The following is a 24,334-nucleotide window of genomic DNA, read 5'->3' as shown; positions in this document are numbered from 1 at the left end:
TAAAGACAATGTAATTTTTTCAAGTTATTATATTTACGTACTAGAAGTTTTTAAAACAGCGCTTTCAGTCCTATAAAATCCCATGGCATTTTCTTAAAAAGATGTAAAGAAAGAAGTGAAAGGTAACAGAGCATCCGCAACGCTAAAGTACACTCCTTCAAAATCCTATGTAATAACCAACACTGGAACGGGGCTGGCTAGCACGATGACACCACAGTTGACTTCCAGGCCCTTCAGTTTCAGGGTGCAAGTTTCAAGCACCCTGTTTTTATGAATAATAAAATAATTAATAAAATAATAAAAATATTTAATTAATAATAAAAACCAAGCAAGTTTTTATTTGCCAACTAAGGAAGGCCAAGTGCAGGCTCTAGTAACGGTCTGTGGCTGTGCATACTGTTTACCTGTTAGGGTGGTCCCTGCCAGTCTCAGGCCACAGTAGCTGGCACTTTCTCAAACAATGCTGAAGGGACCAAGCATGCCAGAAGCCATCCCCACTCTGAAGCCTGACCACACCTGTTTTGGGTTTGTGTGGCACAGGTTTTTTGGTAGCCGGGGAGGTGCTTCAGGGGTGGCTCCTGTGAGAAGCTGCTAGAAGCTTCCCAGGCTCTGAGTCGGCCCCGCCTCTGGCCCAGGCCGAGCCCGTCAGCGACTGTGGTAGCGCCTCTGGGAGAACAGATTTCAGAAGGGGAACCGGCAGTGAGTAGGGGATTGGGATGTGAGAGGAACCCCTCTGCAGACCCCGAGGTCGGTGAGGAAGGAGGGGAGGAGGTGCGCCGCAGGAGGGGATGCCCCTGCAGCCCTGGCGAGACGGCAGGCCGTGTCCCCCAGCCCACGGAGGGGAGTGGGGGAGCGGAGGCCCCCGAAGATGGCCGGGACTCCATCGGAAAGCCCGCGCTGGAGCAGCCTGTGCCTGAAGATCGGCCTGCGGAAAGGACCCACGCCAGGGAAGTTCGGGAAGAACTGCAGCCCGCGGAAAGGACTCACATTGGAGAAGTTTGGGAAGGACTGTCTCCCGTGGGAGGGACCCCACGGTGCAGCAGGGGATGGCTGAGGAGTCCTCCTCCCCCGGAGGAGGAAGGAGCGGCAGAGACAAGGTGTGGCGAGCTGACCCCAACCCCCATTCCCCGTCCCCCTGCACTGCCATGGGGAGGAGGTGGAGAGAGAACTGGGAGTGGGGTTGAGGTGGGAAGGAGGGAGGGGTGGGGGGAAGGCGTTCTCAGGTTTGGTTTTACTTCCTAATATCCTTGTTTTGCTATGATTTGTAGTAAATTAAATTGATTTAGTTTCTTCCCCAAGTTGAGCCTGTCTTTTGCCCGTGACCATAAGTGGTGAGTGATCCCTCCCTGTCCTTATCTCAACCCACAAGCCTGCCTTTATAATTTTCTCCTCATCCCACCAGGGCTGAGGGGGACGAGTGAGCAAGCAGCTTCCTGGTGCTTTGTTACCGGCTGGGCTAAAACCACAACAGGACCCTTCTTAGCTTTAATTTTTTTGTTTGTTTTTCCTCCTTCAGAAGTGGAAGGGAAAGCTACAGGTAGGCATATGGATATGAACTGAGCCATGACAGGCCACCAGGCCTCAGGGCCACAGATTGGTTTCTGGAATGTTTTATTTAGTAGTGTAGATGCCAACTCGAAAACTGTATTTCTCTTTATGATTCACAGATACGCTTAAAGGTGGGGGGGAACGACACCAAATTGCAAGCACAATTATGGAGAAATAAAGGACAAACACTGTGTCAAGAATTGCCACCAGTGGATCTTTCTGGCCAGAGTTTACATGGGTAAGGCCTCGTAACTGAGAATATCACTGAAAATCCTAACCAGATATTTTCTACGGATCGTGGTAACACTAAGTAAGAGAAATAGAATTTCCAAATACCTCCAATACAAAAGGAATGTATATTAGGGATTCAAATTTTCTTTAGTATTCATGCTGCATAACAGCACTTCAGCTTTAAGACAGTAAGTTTTTCATACCTTTCACCAGTCTCAAGTAAAGCAAAATGCAGCTTTCACCCTGAAAATCCTACACATTTTGAAATAAATACCATTTGCTTGTTTCTAGTACAAATGCCAGCAAATACTGATGGCAACAATTACAATAGCCAGGATAAAGTATTCACCATGTGCAATCACTTTCCCCGGACAGATATTAGTTAATAGGCTTAATTTACTTTCACTGAAGAGCCTTGACAATTAATTAGTCTAAATAATTGCACTGGAAACACTACAGATGACCACTCTTTACTGTCAACTCTGCTGAATTTCCTCCTCATGGACAATACTAAAAAATACAACTGCTTCCAATTTACATTGATTAAAAGTGCACTTTTAACAGATTTGTTGAATGCTGCCTGCCACATCTGCTGAGAAGCAGTAACATTAGGTCTGGACTTGATTTAAAAAAAAAAAATAATAAATAAACTAGAGGTTTCCAACTGAAGTTAATTTGTAGTCACACTAATCAAGCTACAAGTCATGTACTAAGAATGCAAAGCCCTCCTGGACAGACCAACAACAGTTCCTTCCAAAAGAGTGCAGTTGAAAAGTGCCTCAAAATGTTCATGTTGAAACTTGATACATTGATATCACTGCAGATTAGAAAATGTTTCACACAAGTTCCTTGAGCATCTCCATCCTTACAATAAGCATGGCCTACTTCAACTTTTATAGTGATAGATGTTAAACCGTGTTATCAATGAAAAATCATTCTCCTGTTAAAACTAACTGTTAAATCACCCTATATCACTGTCCAAACTTTGCTATGATATACTGACATACCTACTCCTCAAACACAAAGATGCACAGTTGACCAAACTTCTGAAAGTGTCAAATTCACTGCTCAAAGCCATACAAAACCAGCTACCAATAAATTTAAAAAAAATAATTAAAATCTGATTTAGTATTATGTTCTTTGATGCATTTTCTAGGTGATGACAGACAAGTACACAATGCTGAGGCAATACAACATACTCCCTAGACCGACTGTTCACATCTGAGGCAATCCTACACAACCAGCTCTGCAGAACCCAAGAGAATGACTGTTTCTGTCTGCTTTTGCACAGCCCATATCACTGGCATATCTCAATAGTTCAAACAGGTTTTTACATGTGTTAGCTCTAACTCACATGATGCTGATGGGGCTGAAAAACTCTGTCCCATACACTGATGGCATCTGTTCAGGCATGCAATCTCAGATCTTTTCTGTTTCGAAGGATACCCTGAATTTTCATCTGGCAGTTATATCCAATTACTGACATAACTAATAGTTAGAACTGAATGCTACAAAATGAGTTTCATGTGTTTTTAACCTCTTTCTGCTTCTGACCCAGGAAACAAGCATGCCCCTCAACTGCCCATGTGAAACACAATCCACACACAATCTAAATTGACATTACTCTTGATTTACTGTGACTAGTCAATAAAACAGGCTGCCAAAACCAAGACCCAAGTGTCAATTTATTGGAAAACTTCCGAGATTTATGATCTAATGTTCACAGTCTGTGGATATCTGGCTCTATGTTTTTTGCCAGCAGGGTCCACTTGCCTCTTACTAGCACAACTGCACTAAACTGCATGATGGCTACGTCTCATGACGCTCAAGCTCACAAATCTACTATGATTTCCAGTTCTAAACAGTGTTACTCCACTGGACATGCCCTGCAAAGATGTTTCAATCAAAAAAAGTAACAAAGAAAGATAGTTTGCCTGATCCCCCACCATACACTTTTAATCCTTTCTTCAGTGAGCAGCAAATACTAAAGTCTACTGTCATCACAGTAGTACCTTGTTGGTAAAGGCCATGTCAGCAGGAGATAATTTCCTTGCCAAAGAACTTCTTACTGTGCAAGAAGCCAGTTCTTCATCTACCACACTGCTTGTGGATCAACAATTGGAATTGCTCTCACTCTGGTCAATTCATTAAATTCACACAGGATTTTCAAGATGACCCATAAAGCAGACATGAGCAGGTGCATATCCTGACTCCTACTGGAGGTTATAATGACCTTACTGGATTGTGTAAGGAGTCTAATGATGAAAAAAGAAAGAATAAAGTTGTATTGCATACCACTACATAGCTTCGATTGAGAGGGGTAAGTTTGCCTTGTAAGGGGATACATGATGGAAGAGCATGGAAGTAAAGCTGTATAAAAATGCAAACACACACCTCTACAGTAACAAAAGTTTGAGCAGAAACCTAAACAGTAATAACACAAGGTCTTCAGAATCCTCAGGTTTTGTAATGTTTAATATTAAAGTTAGAAATTTAAAAAGTTGAACTAAATTATGTTTACAAAGCAACCATTTGGCAACTACACAGTGACAAAGTCAAAATAAAAGCTAGGAAGTCAGGTAAGAAAACACAAAATGCTGATGTTCAGGTTGCTAGCAGAGTATGTTTCTCAATATTATTGCATAATAGTTAGCCAAAAAGAGGTTATGACATAACATGCCAATCTAATGTAAATGTAACAGATTCTAGAAACATAGTAAATGTTTACCTTTACAGTTAAATGCGTTGAAATATTAAGAACAGCTATATTATATAAACATTCTTAATGGTTCATAAAAACAAAGCTACAGAAAATACATACATATATATATATATTCCAGCTGAGGATCTTTGTATCTAGATTTCTATAGCGATCTTTCAGTAATGAGGGCTTTCATAAGTGAAACAAGTGACACTGTATCTCTGGGCAGCTGAGGTGCCAAGCATATGATACATGTGACCTCCTCTAGCAGCAGAGCAAGTTTTAAGCTTTTGTCAGCTTTCATCAACAATGATTAGCTCTTCAATAAAAACATTATAGAAAAGAGACACAATGCCAACACAAATCATATCTCATGTTGTCAAGAATGCTTCCTCATCAGATTAGCACACTGCTTATGTTTAAGCTGAAATTTTATTTCCTAAGACAGTATCTGCAAAGAATAGCTCAAAAGAAAGTATCTTTGCAAAAATTACATCCATTTAGTCTCAAAGATTTTTATTTTTTTTTATTTACCAGTAATAATCTAGATCTACTTGCAAGTTTCTATTCCAGGTTTTTGTTCTGATAAAGTAACAATTCAAGAACAATCAATTAACTGCCCTGTACGCTAACAATTAAAGTGTAAGCCATGAAATCCTAGATACTAATTTACCCAGCAGGTCCTCAACTTGATCATAAAAAGTTCATTCACCCACTGAAATTTAACACAACCAGCTATTACTCAAGTCCGTACCAGTGCTCCCTCACAGACCGCAAACCAGCAGCCATTGGTCTAGCCTCAAAATGAGAAAGAGGAGACTCATTATCAAGGAAATAGACCCCTTGAAAGTAGACTACTGGACCAAGAAGATGAATACAAAGCATGAAGGGATAGATCCCATCATCCCCATTTATAACCTTATTCCACCAGTGTTTAGTCTCAAAAGCTGTCACAGGCAGAGATAGTAAGTGACAACCTTCCCGCAGTCCAGATAAAGGAAAACGAGAGTCTGGAACACTTGTCACAGGAAGGGAATTTAGAGAAGACAGGTCAAGAAAAGAGGAAAAGTAATAAAATAACACACATACCTGTACCAATATCTAGCTGAAAAAATACAGATGACACACTTCACTATCAATCCAGATATCAGAAAAATAAAGGAAAGCTATTCAGAATCTATATTCCTTAATGTTACTTTAATATTCTTCAGAAGTACAATAAAGTGATTTTATTTTTTTTTTATAAGTGATAGAGGGTTAAAACACTGAAGTGTCTTACACTAGAATATCTCATCTTTTATACAAGGGCATGTAGTGATAGAACAAGGGGTAATGGCTTTAAATTGAAAGAGGGTAGATTGAAATTAGATGTAAGGAAGAAATTCTTTACTGTGAGGGTGGTGAGGCACTGGAACAGGTTGCCCAGAGAGGCTGTGGCTGGCCCACCCCTGGAAGAGTTCAAGGCCAGGTTGGATGGGGCTTTGCGCAATCTCGTCTAGTGGAAGGTGTCCCTGCCCATGGCAGGGGAGTTGAAACTAGATGATCTTTAAGGTCCCTTCCAACCCAAACCGTTCTACAATTATATGATTCTATGATCTGTTACCAGAAACTTTGTAGCCAAAAGAAAAAAAGAAAGATAAATCAGCTAATTCCTCTCAAGATTTCTGTTCGGCAATAAACATTCTTGTCATTCATTCTAAGCTTTTAACCATATTCTGCTAATTCTCAGTTGTTTTTAGACATCCTCCTGAAAGCTTTGAAAGCTGCTTTACAATCTGGCATGCAACACTACATAAAGTAGTTGTAAAATATTGACATTAACATTGTATTTTGCATCTTGTTGTGCTTGACAAAAACAAAAGACCAGATGTTTTTACTTTCATATAAAAATAGATTAGCTATACAATTTAAAAGATGTCCAAGACTTACTTAACTAGTGAGCCTGATCACATTTCTTTTATAAGAAGAAAGTGTATTAACTGAAATTAAAACAGACATCAATCTAGTAGGTAAATGAAACAGCACTTTTTTAACATTTATTGTTATTTACTGGAATTTACTGGGCTGATGTTGCTGAAATTTTATCTGTTAAAACACGCTACCAATGTTTATCAACTAGTTTTAAAAAAAATAAATATTACTACAGTATTTTATACACCGTATACATTTTGAGATTATTATATTCAAACTAAAAAAGAAAGGTATTCTACTGATTTATGTCAGAAATAAAGTTGAGATTTTCACTGCTAACTCAAAACATACTACCTGAGGGATTCCATAACAGTTCATAAAATGTCTTTGTTTTTAAAAGGTATGGTCTGTGGTATATATTTTCTACGAAGAAATAGAAGAACACATGTAGCATCAGATGTGTGTATGCTAAGAAACTCTGGAATGTGAAATCTAAAAATCCAAATAAAGCAGGTGGTATAATTTGGGGGGGTAGGACTGAATTTAAGTTTAATGACATTACCAGGTTATCCTACCAGACTAATTCTCACTCACTGCATGACTTCAATGAAGCTCTCAGTCCTCATGCTGATTTCGATTTAGTTCAAGTGCTATTTGATGCGTTTCATCTGGAGTTTTATTCACTTCAAACTACACTTCATTTAACCAGGCTGCTGCTGTACTCATTTGTTTTTCTACTTTATTACCCGCAAATTGGTGTTGCTTAGTTTAGATAAATTGTTGGAATAAGTTAGTTTTAAATAAGTATTTCACACTGTTAAATAAATTATATTTAGAAAGACATTATATCACAGAAAAAATGAAAGCTATAAAAATTATTTGAAAATACACTAGACCACAATAAGTGTTGGTCTTACAAGATCTACTAATAAATGCTGATAGATGATTTGCTGTTTCAAGGCAGGACCATTCCCCTGCCTCCACTTCCCAAAACTACTGCTCGTTTCTATTTTTCTATGTTATTTGTCTACCATACTCTATTTTCCAGCTGGGCACACATCGTAATACCATGTATTTTTAAAAGAGAGAGAGAAAGACAGTGAGCAAGACAGAAAGCATGAGAGAGAAGCAGAGAATGCACAAAAGAGAGTGAGTGTGAGACCGCGCACACACAAGGTAGAGCGTGATGGCAAGCATGTTACAGCACATGTGGAAAAGCATGAGAAAGCAAATATGAGCGAGCAAGACATTGAGTGCAGTGAGCACAACCACACACAAAAGAGCACAAGTGCACTCATGAGAAGCCACTAGTACTTGAATATCATGAACTTGTCAGACAATAGATTTTTTTCCAACTGTTTTTCATCTCTAAAACAATTATTTTGTTTTGCGCAACTAATCATGCATTTTATAATGTAGTAAATAAATTTAAGTTTACCATTAAACACTAATTTATTTCTACAGTTTACTATCAAGGATCACTAACCAGAACTTAGTGTTAAATGTCAGGTCATGAAAGGCTGTCAATCCTACCACAGTATTGAAGTACCCTGGATTAGTGCTGATTATGGGTTGTCCTGCTAACATTTATTACTTTTTAGAAAAATGCTGCAACAGAACAGCAATTCATCTGAAGTGGTTAGTACTTCTGCAAACTATCGATGGAAAATATGAGAAAGTCAATTAGGCTGCTACCACCTGGTGGTGTGCTGATTATGCTAAAACACTCATATTTAACATGGTATCACACCTTGTGAGAAAAACACTATTATATTATCTATGTAGCAGCAAGAGCAATCATAGCAGTAGTCTTTTTTTATTTTTTTATAATTCATTAAACTTTCACAAACAAATGAATGTTACAAATTAGCTATACAACACAGAATGTTTCAAGCCAAAGTACTTAATACACTAACTTGTTTTCCTGTTACCTTGTCATTTTTTGTAAGATTGTTTGTATGGATTTAGTCATAAAGTAGTATTACAGACAGCTACTGCTCAAAATGAGTGATAAAGAAAACTACTGTCCTGTCCAAAGTATTGCCAAAACGCATTTTCTTGAAAATAGTTTTTATGAATACAATTTATTAATAAAAACTATTACACACTGATATTTATGATCACAAGATTTAAGCTGTAGAGCTAAATTTAAGTACTGAGTTTCCATGGCATTGAAATAAAAACAAAAAATTTTTTTTATGTAGCTCATTTCATAAAGCACAGAATTGTTTTCAGAACAAAAGTGTTTGCATTTAAAATCTGAACTACAAACAGCTTAATATCTGACCACAATTTTAAAACACTGTGCTCATTTTGGCTGGGATAGAGTTCATTTTCTTCATAGTAGCTAGTATGGGGCTATGTTTTGGATTTGTGCTGAAAACAGTGTTGATAACACAGGGATGTTTTAGTTACTGCTGAGGGGTACTCACACAGAGCCAAGTCCTCTTCTCCTCACCCCACCCCACCAGCGACTAGGCTGGGGGTGCACTAGAGGTTGGGAGGGGACACAGCCGGGACAGCTGACCCCAACTGACCACAGGGACATTCCAGACCATATGACGTCATGCTCAGAATATAAAGCTGGGGAAAGAAGGAAGGGGGGACATTCGGAGTGATGGCGTTTGTCTTCCCAAGTAACTGTTGCACGTGATGGAGCCCTGCTTTCCTGGAGATGGCTGAACACCTGCCTGCCCATGGGAAGTGCTGAATGAATTCCTTGTTTCGCTTCGCTTGTGCACACGGCTTTTGCTTTACCTATTAAATTGTCTTTATCTCAGACCATAAGTTTTCTCTTTTTTACTCTTCAGATTCTCTCCCCCATCCCACTGTGAGGGAGGTGAGTGAGCAGCTTCATGGTGCTTAGTTGCTGGCTGGGGTTAAACCACAACAAACACTTCCACTGTAATGAGTAACAGAAATAAAAGTCTAGTAGAGACGACATTGGGGGGGGGGGGGGTGGGGGGTGTCCCCCACCCCGTTGTTGCTTTTTATTTAGTTGAGTTTAAAACAAAGAGCTGACCTGTTCAGTTAAACACATCAAACTTGCCATCAGTATACAACTTCAGCTTTTGTATCCTTTCAAGGAAGAACGGAAACTGGTTCACAGAATTCTACAAGGTCTAGAAGAAAGCCATTTACTACAGGGCTTGCATAGCCTGTTCTCTCCAAACAAGAGTCTAAAATGTTTATTAACAGCTATCCTTACAAAGAAATTTATTAATGATAACAGACTTATTTGCAGAATATGACAGAAGAGACAGAAGTTTAGGGATATATATGGAGCTTGATATTTTTAAATCATTCATTAGAAATGCAAAAGTAGTTGAATACATTACTTAAATACACTGTACATGCTTAATGCTCACCAATATTTGGGAAACTTGATCAGCTTGCCATAAACAGCAGTACTGAATGAGGGGATAACTGGAACAGGGAAGCAGTACAATCCTTTACTGTCCAAAGAAGTCAGTGCTGCTTGAAAACCAAATATCTGAAACAAATTAAGTTGGTCAAAGGGTATACTATCAACATGATTAGATCACTTTCAAATTACTTTCGCAACATCATAACCACATTTTTAGATACACTCAATAAATATGAAATAAATTGTGTATTATTTTTAGATAATTCCTTTTCCCCCAAACATGAATATAACTAGAAAAATCAATAGGAATACATATAAAAATATTTTCTTCGCTCAAAAAAAGTGTTAACTATGCTCTGCCAACTTTTAAGAAATGCTGAATTATAATTTATCAATTAAAATGTTATTCTCGATCCTTTAAATTTGTAGATAGCACATTGTCTTTCATACAAAAATAAATAAAATCACTTTTTGTAATTATAACAACATTGGCCTAAAAAAGTGGTATTTAAGGATATGAGAAGCTTCCCTTCAAAGTCTTTTTTCTTAATAAGAGAATCTAAAGAAATGTTCATCACAATTATTCTTTGTGATTTTTCCCTGTTCTGTGCAGAAAACAAATGGTTCTAGAGTTGACTTTATAACATGTTGTACAATCATTCACATAACAGAACACTTTGGCCTATATTAAAGCTAGCAAATAAACCATATAAAACTCGAAACTGAAGTCCACATTTTGCAAACGCTGATCAAACAAATGCTAAAATCCTTTTGAATAGAAAAAAAAAACCCTCAAACTGAAAAACATACAGATAACTTGCAATATTGCCATCCCAATCATTTTAAATGTGACAGAAAGTAACATGTCACCCAGAAAACTGAAAGCTTGCCATGTAATTCTGGGACAAAGTTTGTTTCATGCAAACAGTAAGAATTTCATTGTTTAAATCCCTATTATGGTATCAGCATGGAAGTAAATGGATAAATGAAAAATTTAGTAAAATTAACAGTACTAGTAGCAAATATTTACGTTTTAGTAGCATCCAAAAGGTTTGAAACTGCCAGAGCACATCCTAAAAGTTTGGAAGGCCTGTTTTAAAAATCCTCGTGAGATTTCACCTTTTCATTTTACTAAAATCTCAGCAGATGACAACTGAATAATCTCAAAACAATTTTTCAGTAGCTTCTTAAACTTCCCCCAACTTCACAATAAGAACTCCTCTCACATAATGGATCTTTAATTGAGAACATTCAGTTTTTTCCTCTTATAGCAAAAAAAAAAAAATCAAATTGTTTGGCAACAGTTTTCAATTGCACACCTTCACTATCACAGGTTTGCTCTATCAAAAGCATGACACAATACTATTAGAAGCGATGGGTTTTCCTCATAACATCCCATCAAGTTTCTGAATGTAATTTAGTGCAATCTACGTATTCTATGAGCATTGTCCTAGAAGGGAAAAGTTTATTTCCAAATTATTTTAACTCAATCTTGCCACAAAGACCTTGGGGCTTCAGTCTGTGTAGTTGCCTCATGTGAAGTTCTGTGCATATTCCAAAACACCTGGCTCGGGTCAGAAGCAGCAATCCCAACCAACCACATTCTGTGAAATCTGTTTACATCCTTTTAGATAAGCTGAAAACTTTCTCCCAGGAAACCTGCTAACACTTAGAATTACCTGTACTTATATTAACTTTTTCTCAGCACACTGCAATAAGAAATAGATCTCAAGACTTTTACCTTCAGATAGCAGTGTGAGTAACAGTAGTGAAGCAGGTTGTCAGATGGCTGGCCGAGGCTGCTGACCATGTGCACCAGCTGCTCAGCATACATCGGCACAGAGTGCTCCAGGTTAACCTTATCCACCAAAATACGGATGGAAGGTAAAGGCCGCAGGGGCTGGAAGCTTGCAGCATTTAACAGGCCACTTAAATTCTTGGAGAGGGGGGGGGGGGGGAAAAACATGCAATTATTACACTGCAGATGCATTATGCAGCATATTTACATATACTCTTACCTCCACACACACACAAGCAAATCTACGTGTAAGAAACTGTTTACAGATACCATGGCCTTATGGTCATTATAATACAATTTTTTCAAATTAATTTCTTCAAAGTTTAAAATTTATGTATAAACTTTTTAATCCAGAATTGTCTTGGGTGTAGGTGTCCAGGTGCTGGCAGTGGGGGTGGCTGCAGGGTAGCCAAGCTGGTGGCACCTCTGTGGAAACATATTTAAGAAAGAGCAAAAACGCCACACAGGCTGAGAGGACTCGGGGAGGGGGGGGGAACCAAACAACTGAGAAACAGCAATACGAACAGCAAGGACAGAGAAGGAAGAGGAGGAGGAGGTGGTAGTGCTCCAGGCACTGGAACAGAGATTCCCCTGCAGCCTGTGGAACAGGCCACGCTAGCACAGACATCCACACTGCAGCCCATGGAGGACCCCACACTGGAGCAGGTGGATATGCCCTGAAGGACACTGCAACCTTGTAGAGACCACACAATGGAGCAGACTTTTCCTCAAGGACTGCAGCCTGTGGGAAGGACTTACACTGCAGCAGGGGAAAAGTGTGAGGAAGAAGGAGTGGCAGAGATCAGCTGTTAGGGACCGACAGCAACCCGCCATTCCCCATTCCCCTGCACTGCAAGGTGGGAGATAGAAGAGTCAGGGAATGAAGGACTGAAGTTGAGCCTCAGAAAAAGGGGGGATGGGGGAAAGGTATTATTTTGATGCATGTCTTTGTTTCTCACTATCCAAAACTATTTTAATTGGCAATAAACTAAATTCACTGTCCCCAGGTTGAGTCTATTTTGCTCATAATGGTAACTGGTAAGTGATCTCCCCTTCTTTAGCGTCTCAACCCATCCTTTTCTCTCCCTCCAGTCCTGTTGAGGAGAAGGAGTGAGAGAGTGGCAGCTGGCCAAGGTCAACCCACTTCAAGAATATGCAAAGTCGAAATATTTTGTTCCATAAAATATTTGTTTACATTTTTATCACTCCAAAGCACTAACACCATACTAAACTCATGCTGATCTAACTCTTACGCTGTCATATATTACTATGTATTCACAGGCATGCCAGACATCTCGGCAAAAGAAGATGCCATTCCAAAATAATAAATGCCATAATTTTACACTTCCAACTATATTTTTCATAGTATCCATTAAAATGAAGTGCTGTATCCAGTACAAGACAGACATGGACATACCAGAATAAGGTTGTTGGAGGGCTCCCAAAGTGGTTGGGGGGTTGGAACATATAAGCTCTCTCTCTCAGGAGAGACTGAGACAACTGGAGTCATTCAGCCTGGAGAAGGCCAAAAGAAGATCCTACTGCTGTCTACAGCTACCTGTTGGGAGGGTACGGAGAAGAGGGAGCCAGACTCTTGTCAAAGGTGTACTGTGAGGGGATGAGTGGCAACAGACACAACCTGAAACATAGGCAATTCCAAGCAGGTCTATGCGAAAGCTTTTTATGGAATCTCTACCCTTGGAGCTAATTCAGCACTTAACTGGACAACCCCTGGAGCAGCCTGCTCTACTTGGGCTTGCTTTGAGCAGGATGTTGTACTCCTGGAAATCATCTCCAGAAATCTCTTCCCATCCAAGTTACTCTATGAATCTAAAAATTTTATTAAACTTGTATCACAATAGGACAATAAGTTGATGTATTTATGACTTTCAAACCAAAATTCAAAATCATTATTATTATATTAAATAGGCTTGGCTTCACTCAGGAAACGTGAACTGAAACTCCAAGTTAAAAAAAAAAAAAAAAAACAACAAAAACAAACCAACCCAAACACACCCACCCCCACCCCCACAAAAAAAAGTTCACTTGAATTCAACTTGTTTGCCTCAAACCTACAATAAATATGGGGCTGTTCTCCCATTATAAAAATATCATCTGCCCATAAGGTGAAAAGCACCACAATCCATTGGGCTGTTCTGGGCTGAAAGGAAATAATGCTTCCCATTAGCCACCTGGCAATATCCCATTTTCTAATATTAGAAGCTTCTGAATGTATCCTAATACATCATGAGATAACAGATTTGTCACCAGTTCACTCACTCCAGCCAGCTTAATTGAAAAGATTAGCAACCTAAATTTAAGAAAAAGATACACACTCCTAAGCACACTCACTGAATAAATGGCACATGCTTGAATTTTTATATATGTTGCAGCTTAGAGACTAGGGATCCAAGTTAAGTATTAATATGTATGTTATTGTGTGTATTTCACTTCAGCAATGAAAATGATTATACAAGCACACTATAAGAAATGCCATAAATCAAGACTTTCTGTCCTCTTGCGCATACACATACAATCTTAAATCACATAAACATGCTGTAAGTAAGCATATTCTACAAGAAAATACAGCAGGTATCTATTACATTATCAAGATAATTTAACATCAATGTGCCTTCCATCATGTAATACTACTCAAATCCATCTCTGGGGGGTTAAAAAAAAAACAACCAACCAAACAAAAAAATCCAAAAAAAACCAAACCACATCACAACCAAAACCCACACAACTCAAAACCACAAAAACTTTTTCAAATGGTTTTCACCTTTCTTGCACATAAATGCTTCACAAATACTTACAAGGTTACTTTCACAACACCTTCAGAATATACAACTTCATCTCCATTTTAGACAAGAAATTGTAATTGAAAAAAAAAAAAAGCCCAATACTAAAATAATTCATTAATTCTGGAAGCCCATTTGAATGCCAATGTCTGAATGTTTAGCATAGCAAAGTACTTGACAAATAAAAGCCTAACTCCCATTGCTTTAATTGGAACCACAGATACTGAGAACTTCTGCAAAACACATCCCACTAAAAAAGGTCATCCTCAAGTACAGGGAACTTGTATTTAGTATTCACTTGTGAAAAACAAATGGGAAGTTTTTAATATCACATAAAATTTCCTAGAAATTGAACTCAATTAAGAATTGATTTTTTTCTTTCCCTCTTCTTCCCTTATCCATAAAATACCTTCCAGCCGTTGCTTCAAGAGGTAAACCTACTGCAAGTCTTCACTACAAAACAGTGATTCATCCCTACAGTACCTCGGCTTTGTGCACTGAGGAAGAAGTCCTATATGAATATTAAACCAGTACAGGATTCATTAGCTGGAGATATACTACATATATCCAGAAGATAAAACAAGTTAAGGCTGTTAGGAAATTTCATTTCTGGCTCTCTGAGATAGTCACTCAGCAGTTAGATGTTCAGTAACAGCCAAAGTCCTGCTGGCATCCTGGCTGGAATTAGTACACACAGAGCTGGCTGTTAACATCTATGAAGTCTCTACTGAGCCTATGTATTCAAAGATTTCAGACTTGAGCTAGTTTGGGAAGACCTGCATGGCAAAATGACAACAGGTACTCTTCTGATGGAAAGATTTCCATAAAAGATTTCAAGTTAGAGCTAATTCTTTTTTATCTGCTTGATGCTTTAAAAATCTTTTTTCTTCCAAATTCTTTTTTCCTACCAGTACATCACACCATCATGAGCACCAAACTGATATGGAACTCATCAATACATCTGGCACATGGAATAACAGCTCAGTGAGAAAATGTCTATGAAGTAGCACATGCCGATATAAAAAAATTGAATAAATATCTGTGCATACATACCTTCTCACCCATGATTATGGGCATCAAGTGGTCTAGTAAATTGAATTCTGCCACAGGGATTATAATTGTACACTTAAGAACAGTGAACGTTGTAAGTCGAGTGGGAATGTATTCCTCCAATGATGCTACTTCTTCCAAGCTTGGCATAGTTCTATTTCCATCCACAGTATCTACAATAAGTCAAGATTATGTATGTTGGACTAAAATATATAAAATGTCTCCTACAGCTGCTGTTTCAGAAATGGTTAGGGACTAGCAAAAAAATGGAAAGCTTCTCCCCCTTTCATAGTTAATTTTATTCCAAACTGGTTCTACCTAAGGCTAAATGCAATCGTAACTGGATTTTCCTTACTTTGAAAGCTGTACAGCTCTTTGTCAGAAACTCATCTTAAGTTTACCATGGCTTGTTTCCATACATTTTTATCCCGTATAACTATTATTTCAAACTAATAAATACATACCAATAGGGATACTTTCTTCTGTAAGACTCCAAAATCAAGCTGAATTGTCAATGAAATAAGCTCTCCTTACTCAACAAGAGGCTTGTGATTGAAACAAATGGCCTCCAAAGCATCTGAAATTATCTCAGAGACATATCCAACACTGATGGGGATATCACAATTAATTTTATCCTTATTTTAAATTTTTGCTCTTTGGAGTCATAAAATCCCCTGACAGATTTGGAGTTTAACTATTTGGAAGTTGCACCTTCAAGAACACTGAATTCGGTCTGGTTTAATTCTGTGTATTTGCATATATACAATGGGAGCAAACCTGGCTTAGTTCTGCTGTATGGCTCATATTCATGTTCCAGAGCACAAACTATCATCTTCATTATCCGGTGTACTGCACTGCTATCCAATCGAAGATTGAGTGGGCCCACAATTAGGCTTTTTGTAGACATCTCCTGAACATTTCCAAAATCTTCACTCTTTACTGAAGAAAGGTCTTGCTGATTACCAGAAACTACAAGAAGTATTATAAATAACAACAAGTTACACCAAACAATTGGACATAAATTTTTTTATCAGCTATTGTTTCAAGTCCTGTGATCACAGACTTATAAACAATACAAACTCAACACATAAATATACTGTGACTGGTTTAACATGTTTAAACAAACATTATTCCTGTTTAATGCAGAGCAAACAGGGCAAGATTATGCCTTGCCTCCAAGCACAGCACAACTTAGGAACCTTTCCATTAACTTTGTATCTCTCAAGCTTGGGACTCTGAAGGTGTCCAAACTTCTGTGGCCACTTAACCCCAGGTGCCAGTGACAGCTCTGCTGTTCAAAAATTTCTACAGTTTATCACAAAGATATCCATCCCAAACAATCAAGGAAAAGGTGTCCTGCAATGAAACTACAGATATGGTCCCTTGAAATGCTGGCTGCTGGTACATGGGCTATAACAGCAGCGAGAATCATACTCACTTGTATTGTCATAAACCAGACTGACAACTGAAGATAAACCCTTCCTTCCACTCACTGATGAATTAAAGCATGGGCAGAGAGAATGAAAACTTCTTTAATCATGCATCAGACCATTTTTAGAAGATAAAAGGGTGGTTTAGTGTCGGCATCCAAAAGATCTATAACCTTTGTGCTCAGAATCACAGCCAGTGTACCAATTAAAGTCAAGTTACCATTTTTCTGATATATATGTAGGGTAATGATGTAGACTGAAATCACACATTCACTGCATACAGGCTACTCATCAGCTATCACACAGCATGACTATATTTCTCTAAACTTACTTCATGGAAATTCTTTAGTTAAATTATGCAAATTTCAGAACTTTTAAGTTTTCCTGATACATGACTTGTAAAAAAATACTATCACCCCTGTAACATATTTAGTTTGCAGAATTTCACTCAGATTTTTTTTTTCTAACAAATCGTCACTTTGACAGTGTCTTCATTCCTTTGACACAAGCAGTAAAAATTCAATGTCTTGCTAACCATTACACAAATGAACAGTCTGACAAAATAAACATCAAGATTAAATGGATTCTGAGACTGTTTATCCTATAAAAATTAAGGAGTTCTGAGATAAAAATTGTAGGATGACAGTTTAATTCATTGAGTGAATGTGGATAGCGCATACTCCTTGGATAGCACATTACTCCATAATCCACCTGGTCAAAGCTGTGACAAATAGGAAAGCCAGGAAACGCACAGCCATTACCACCAATTTCACCTTGATTTCCATAATTTAACACGTCTGCAATTGCAGAGCTGTCCATTTGATATGTTCTCCTCGTACTCATGATCAAGTCATGCCGCAGAAACCAAAGGCTGCATAAGCAGTGGACTGACATGTTCTATGATGATGCTTCTCAACAGTAATATTTTTCAAGTTATTGCCAAGCTCTTATCCAATGTGGACCTTGTACACCTAACTCAATGCAAGATACATCCCATCCCTTCCCCTCTTCACCCATCTGCCTGGAAGCAAATTAACCTATTTCCTTGCGCAAATCTAATAACCTCCCGCCTTTCTGTTACAGTAACAAACTAAACACACCTGTAGAGAACTATGACCCAAAACCACAGGAAAATCTGACGATTCCAAATTCTCATTATACCATCTCCCTCACTGACACTATCTGTCTGTACTAACATAAATGGCAAGACAAGCTCAGCTCATCAGACTGGGCAGTGGGAGCTGCAGCTGCTGCAGACAGTTGACATACCCACTTTGTCCAAGATATGTAGGATCTTTCAACTTCTGAGTAGCTGAGGCTTTGTGGTTAAGCAGCATGACATGATGTGCTTCACAACTTCAAGGCAAATCTTACTTTTAAACCAACTGAAAGAAAGCAAGTTTTATTTCTGGTGGCCCAAGAGGAACCTAGTCATTTTTTACCCTCCAGGGGAACACTCCATTTTCCCTCCCTCCTTTACTGTACTCATTCAAAACAGTCTTTTTAATGAGGGAAGTGAGCTTGCGGAAAAGGAAGGAAGGAAGGATAGGGGGGTTTTCCCTTATGTTTAAATCATGCTCTGTAAAATGTTCTTGCTTCTAAGCACTGGTGAGGAGAAAGGCCCTCAAATAAACCAGGACTATGCCAAATTTGACACAGAGCTGGCCTAATGCTCTGCAGGCCTTTACAGGCCTATACACTCTGCAGAAGAATTAACTTTGTCCCTAAAAGCCCAGCAGAAGTTGATGGTGAGAGCATTTATAGCCTCTGCTTCCTTTGGTGTTTTGTCTACCATTTTTGGAAAGAAAAAGAAAGAAAAAAGGATGGAAAGATACTGCCTTATAAAACCTATTCAAATCTTCAGATGAAACCCAAGTTACAACCTTTTTAATAAATCCTGAAAAAGACTTTTTTTAAAAAAAGACAGCATACAACCTGTTGTGAGGGTATGCTTTATTTAACATGCAATTAACACACATTTTCGTCCTTCCAGTTCTACACGGTATCCAGTTCAGATGAACACTATCAAGAAGTGTAAAACAACCCATAACCTCACATAAAAAATATTAAGGCCAAAAGCCTTTAGACGTAATAACAGCCTACCTTTTCAAAAAGAAAAAAACAGACTCACTTGTATATATTGTATGTATACGAATAACACTGAAGTGACAGAATTTATACAAACCACTTTCTGGAATAGTTCCATTTAATTCAGTGCAAAGAGAATGTAATATAAAACCTATTGGTTCTACAGAAGGAGGTGATCACAGGTTACTTTTGAAACTTTGCAGCTGCATAAAGGAAAATAATTTCCGATCACTGGGTATTCAGCTTTCCACAAATCATATGTCTAATTCTAACTAACAAAAAAAATCATCTTAAAATGAGTGTGATGCATAATAAACTTGCCACCAAAATAGATAGGTACACATTATAAACAAAACATAACCTCAAAAGTACACCCCATTAGGTCTGTAGGTCATGCAAATCAGTGATCAGGGAACTGATAGACTGCACAATGCTTCAGGGAAATGACTGTTTTGTATTGAAAGCAAAAAAATAGAAAAATAAAGTTGGAAGGGAAGGACAGGCAGAATTGCAAAATAAAACTACTGTGCATGACTATCTTGTTTTCATTCAAAACACTAGAAGCGATTAATACACTTCTATAAGTGACAGATGAAACTCCTGAGGTTAATGTTATCCAGGAGGCACTTGTGGTTTAATCAGTAATCGTATGCTTCAGGAAAGGTTAAAGGTGCAAAGAATGTGTCAAACCAAAATTGCCTTGACAGATAAAAATCTTACAATCACAGTAACTGCCTCCTATAACTTAAGTTGGGTTAGGTTTTTTTAGGAGGTGGTGGTGTGCACTGATTGTAGCTAAAAACAGTCAGTGTCAAAACCAGAAATAGTAAAATGTAAACTGTTACACAAACACTTCCGTATAAACACCACACATTAAAAATGTAGCAAGATTTATATTGTTTTCAAAATCTTGAGGTATTTATACCTTCATTTTAAAGAAATAAGTTACACCTATTTGTTCATGTTCTATTTAATAATTACAGTTGACTCACAATATGGAAAAATTAGCTAGAAAATAACTAGCAGAAAATGTCACATTTGCTTTTCTGAGGAAAAAAACTATTTGAAAATTTAAGGGTTTAAGGTCTTGATTCTAGAGCTATAACAACCATTTAAAGCATTAAAGTGATTTAATTACTCCATTCTTTTATGTAGTCTGGTAGCTGAAATCAGAGGAATAATACTGAAGTAAAAGCACACAGCAAGGTTTGATAGGAAGCCAAGATACATTTGGGGGGGGTGTTCCTAGTGACTGATGCAGAAAATAAAAGCCAAGGCCCTGAGAAAGCAAACTGAAAGAAACAGAAGAGAAGCTGAGGAGGGGAAAAGGTAGTCAGAAAATACCAGTAGCCTGACCTTAAGGAGAAAAAAAAAGTGTTTCCAAGTTCAGCAATTTCTGAAAACAGTTACAGTCAGAAAAAGATATGTCATTACATTAGTTGTGCCTTCAGAGAAACAAGACAAAATACTCCACAAAATCAATGTTCCCTTATAATCAAATAGCCTGTGCATATTCAAATTTCTCTACCAAAATTTAAAAAGGACATAAGGCTCATCCTATGTCTTCAACTTCTGTACACAAAAGTTCCGTGTGCAATTAAACAGTTATTTCTTTATTGAAACCAGAAGTAAGATTGCAGCAGAATCTTGACTTAAAGTACATTTTCTCAGCTTCACTTCACATGATTAAAGGGAAGAAAGCCTCAGAGCCAGGAAAGAACTGTTAAATTACCTAGTATATCCCTCTACTAGCGAAGGCAATAGCATCATTTATTTCTTTTATCAAGCTTTGCATGATCCATCCTCTAACCAAACCGGAAGTTTTTCTTTCCTACTCTTTTTATACTTCATGTCCAACAAGTCCAGAAAACAAAAACATTAGGAATTGAGACTTCTCTCACATAGAGACAAAAACGCACAAAAAAACCCAGATGGGTTGGACTAGGTAGCAAGGACGGATAAACATTTGGTCACAAAATAGCAAGAAGTTCCTAAAAGATACCCACAGAAATAGTGTTCATGATAATAAACACACAGGTGAGGAATAAAGCATTATTTAGGCAATAAAAATGCAGAGCAGCAGCTATAGATGACAATCGTCCCGGGGCGGGGCGGGGAGAATCACATTACAATTCATGATAGGAATACCTGTATAAAAATACGTACATATTACTTGCTGATAAATTAACTCCTTTGTCCTGGGTTTTATAACAGTCACAAAAGTAGATATATTTACTGCATTGACTTCACTGTATTGTCTCAGATTTAGAAAAGAATTGATAGGAATCTCAAAAATTACTTAGAATTAGCCAATATCTATGTGTGCATGGTTTAGGCTAATACTTGCTCACAAAATTTTTCAGATACGTATATTAAACATTAACTCTCCACACTAACTCTCATCCTCGCATTTTTCTTCATAGGAGAAAATGCCAGTCCTTTTCATCTTCTGCACCAAGTATACGATTAACTTTATTCTTCAACAAGGGTTTCTTGAAATATTACCACCCCCCACCCCGCCAAAGTCAATAATGACAACAACTTGGGGGGGGAAATCATACTTTATGAACTTCACCACTGCTACAAGAGAATTATTTTCAGTTTAGCAACTGACTATAAAAGATATCATTGTGATTACTCATGCAGGAAAACAAAAACAGGAAGAACACCAAAAATCAACACCTAACCAAAACAGCTAACCTCAAACACATCAGTGAAGATGAAACTATTTTAACAATGAACCTCGTGGTAAATCTAAGGTAAGTTAGAGGACAGTTGGTCAACGACCAGATGGGCATGAAAAGTCTTTGTTTCTATTATTTAACAGGGTAAACAAAGAAAAAAGGTACCTTTGCCATTGGTGCTTTCCATTGTGTACAAGTAATCCATGTAGAAAGCCCCAAACCTCTGCATTCCAGCTATCTCTGTGTACGTCTCCTGCCAACAAAGCAAAGCAAAGAAAACGTTGTATAAGGAAAGAATCTTGAGATTACCAACTGATAAATTGGTATGAGAGAGATATATTCATGTTTGGATTTGTGCATCAACACACAGAAAGGCTTATCAAAACAAAGGACAGAGGTTATCCCAAAGAATTCACCTTTCTGATAGGTAATGTAACTTCTATTTGAGGCCACACAAAGGCACATCCATAATTCCAGTGGACATGCTGACTAATTCATCAATAACATCTAGTTAATTAGTACCTTTAATGGTGTAAGTATTCTTCACTTGACCTCTTGCATCCAACAGTACTACCTAATTAAATACACTGAAAACTAAAGCTCATTCATTCTGGATTTTTTCATTTAAGGAATATTATGGTTTTGTCTTTAAACAGTAAGAAACTTAAGACCTTATTCCATCATTGGGATTTATACATAATATAATCCATTATTACACAGCAAGTTTGCTTCCCCTTTTGCCAAAAAATAGGCAAATCACAAAAATATCGAAGACAGGCAAAGGAAAAAGTAAAGCTTAAAACTAAAATGCACTATGGAAAATGTTTGAATATGTTTAAGTACTTGTGATTTCACTAATTATTTTCTTTTGTTTTATGGCATTCTTCAGGGTTACTCTTCTTCATCAGTAGTACTAAAAAGGTGAAAACAGTAATATTTAAAATAAATTAGATATATTCAAATTTGTAAATGGCTTACCTGTACAATAACACAGAGCATAGAACTCCACCTATGAACACACCTGGAAGGGACCACCTTGGTGATCACATCCAGTCTTTAAAAATTGCAGACAATCAGGGAATAAAGTTTTACTGCACAATTTACAAGAGAGACTATTGGTGACTGAAAATTTGTCTCTATCAAAGGCAGAATGAGCAAGACTTCCTCTAAGTAGACAAATACAGCACAAGGACAGTAAAATCAACATTGCCCAAGACCTGGTTTCCAAGAGAGCACTTCCTAGTTTGAAGACCATGAACTACTTACTGTTTTGGTTTAAAGAAGTATGAGCTGGTAAAGCTTGACCTTTTGCTAGCATTCTCTCTTATCTCTGTTTTTCTCTGCAGGTGTTCTGTAGTTAGTGCTTTTAGAAACTATGGCATTGATTCAGCTTTTAGGGCAGGAGGGGAGTTTGAGGTTTCTGTTGGACATGTTTTTGTTACTTTTTTTTTTTAAACACAAACAGGTTTACCTTTTTTGGCCATCTGCAAAGTAAGATTCAGTTAAACATGACAAAGTAATGAAAAATCAGTCCTCTAATAGTACACAGATCTAAATAGTCATTAGAAATCCACTAGAGAGCATTAGAAAATTTTTTTCTAAGAAAAATGCAATTCTCTGACCTTATGATGTGCTGCATCCAATATAAATTCTGCACGAATACTATTATTTTCTGGACTTCTGTAATCAAATAGTGAATTGGTAAGGTATGTCATCCCTTTTGCACTCAAATTTTCTCCACAATTAAAGAAGTAGGCCTCCTTCATGAGGTAACAGAAAATAAGACAAAGGGAAAAAAAAACACAGTCACGTTAACAGAGCAGTTTCAATTGTCATAACACACTAATGACATGGTAGCATCCCTCAAGAGCACATTTCATTATGAATGAAGACAATTAAAATGACTTCATTCAAATAATTCTGAAGTTCCTGTCCAGTCCCTCCCCATTTTCAAATTAATTAGAATGGCCTGAGCTAGTGAATATTATACAACCCATGACACAGAACATCCTAGTTTCAGTTTAACAGAAAATAACCTCAGATCATTGTTACTCCAAATTCTTCCCCATCCTCTGAACTATACATGATCTTGTCACTACATACTCCATTTCTCTGACTGACCAATGCCTTTCAGATGCTTTATCTATCCTCTTCATGATAAACAGTTATTTCAATGTATGACCTGCTTGCTACCTTATTACTCTTCTTCATTCATCTAGATTTTCACATGTCTTCTCCATATCCCAAACCCTCTGAAATCAACAAAACTTTTCCATGAGGAATTATTCTTCCAAAAAGGTAATTTATATGCAATTGATTTTTTTTCCAACCATCTATTCTCAGTCACATACAACAAAGCTGGAATGTTTATAAAAGGCACAGTCCCAAGTATAGCAGTACAGAAACAGAACAGGTGAGGCAGTATCAACATCACCACCATTCTCACAAAAACAGATTTTCTTAAGATTCATGTCCTAGAGGGTGGCAGAAAAATGAAAAAGGTCAAAAACCCAAGTGTCCCTTATCAACTAACCTACAGGAAACTCATTCGCTCACCCACCCATCCCAGTATTAAAGACTTCACAGAGCACTAACATCAAGTTAACAGGTCTGTTGTTGGCTGCATTACTTGTTTTCAGTTAAACACAGATAATAGTTGCTGTTCTCCAGTACTTTAAGGGCACTATTCTATCTATAGCTCAACCAAAAATCCTCATTATTGAAT

General features: G+C 37.7%; 1 protein-coding gene across 8 annotated transcripts in view; it reads right to left on the bottom strand.

The window, feature by feature from the left end:
• The window catches only part of VPS13B (vacuolar protein sorting 13 homolog B), a 485,377-nt gene that overhangs the window by 385,660 nt on the left and 75,383 nt on the right, over window positions 1-24,334 (bottom strand). For 7 of the 8 annotated variants that reach the window (XM_049818749.1, XM_049818740.1, XM_049818775.1 and 4 more), the window contains 6 exons: window positions 23,232-23,369; window positions 21,775-21,862; window positions 16,185-16,376; window positions 15,411-15,580; window positions 11,500-11,694; window positions 9,760-9,884 (listed from right to left, as the gene is read on the bottom strand). In XM_049818749.1, the coding sequence (XP_049674706.1) occupies window positions 9,760-9,884; window positions 11,500-11,694; window positions 15,411-15,580; window positions 16,185-16,376; window positions 21,775-21,862; window positions 23,232-23,369 (908 nt within the window). Of the gene's footprint in view, window positions 1-9,759; window positions 9,885-11,499; window positions 11,695-15,410; window positions 15,581-16,184; window positions 16,377-21,774; window positions 21,863-23,231; window positions 23,370-24,334 lie in introns of those variants that run through there. The other variant, XM_049818802.1, reaches the window with a different exon arrangement.

This window comes from Accipiter gentilis, chromosome 2, assembly GCF_929443795.1.
Source record: "Accipiter gentilis chromosome 2, bAccGen1.1, whole genome shotgun sequence".
Taxonomy (NCBI): Eukaryota; Metazoa; Chordata; class Aves; order Accipitriformes; family Accipitridae; genus Astur; species Astur gentilis.
The sequence above is the reverse complement of the archived record's forward strand: the minus strand, read 5'-3'. Positions and strand labels throughout refer to the sequence as shown.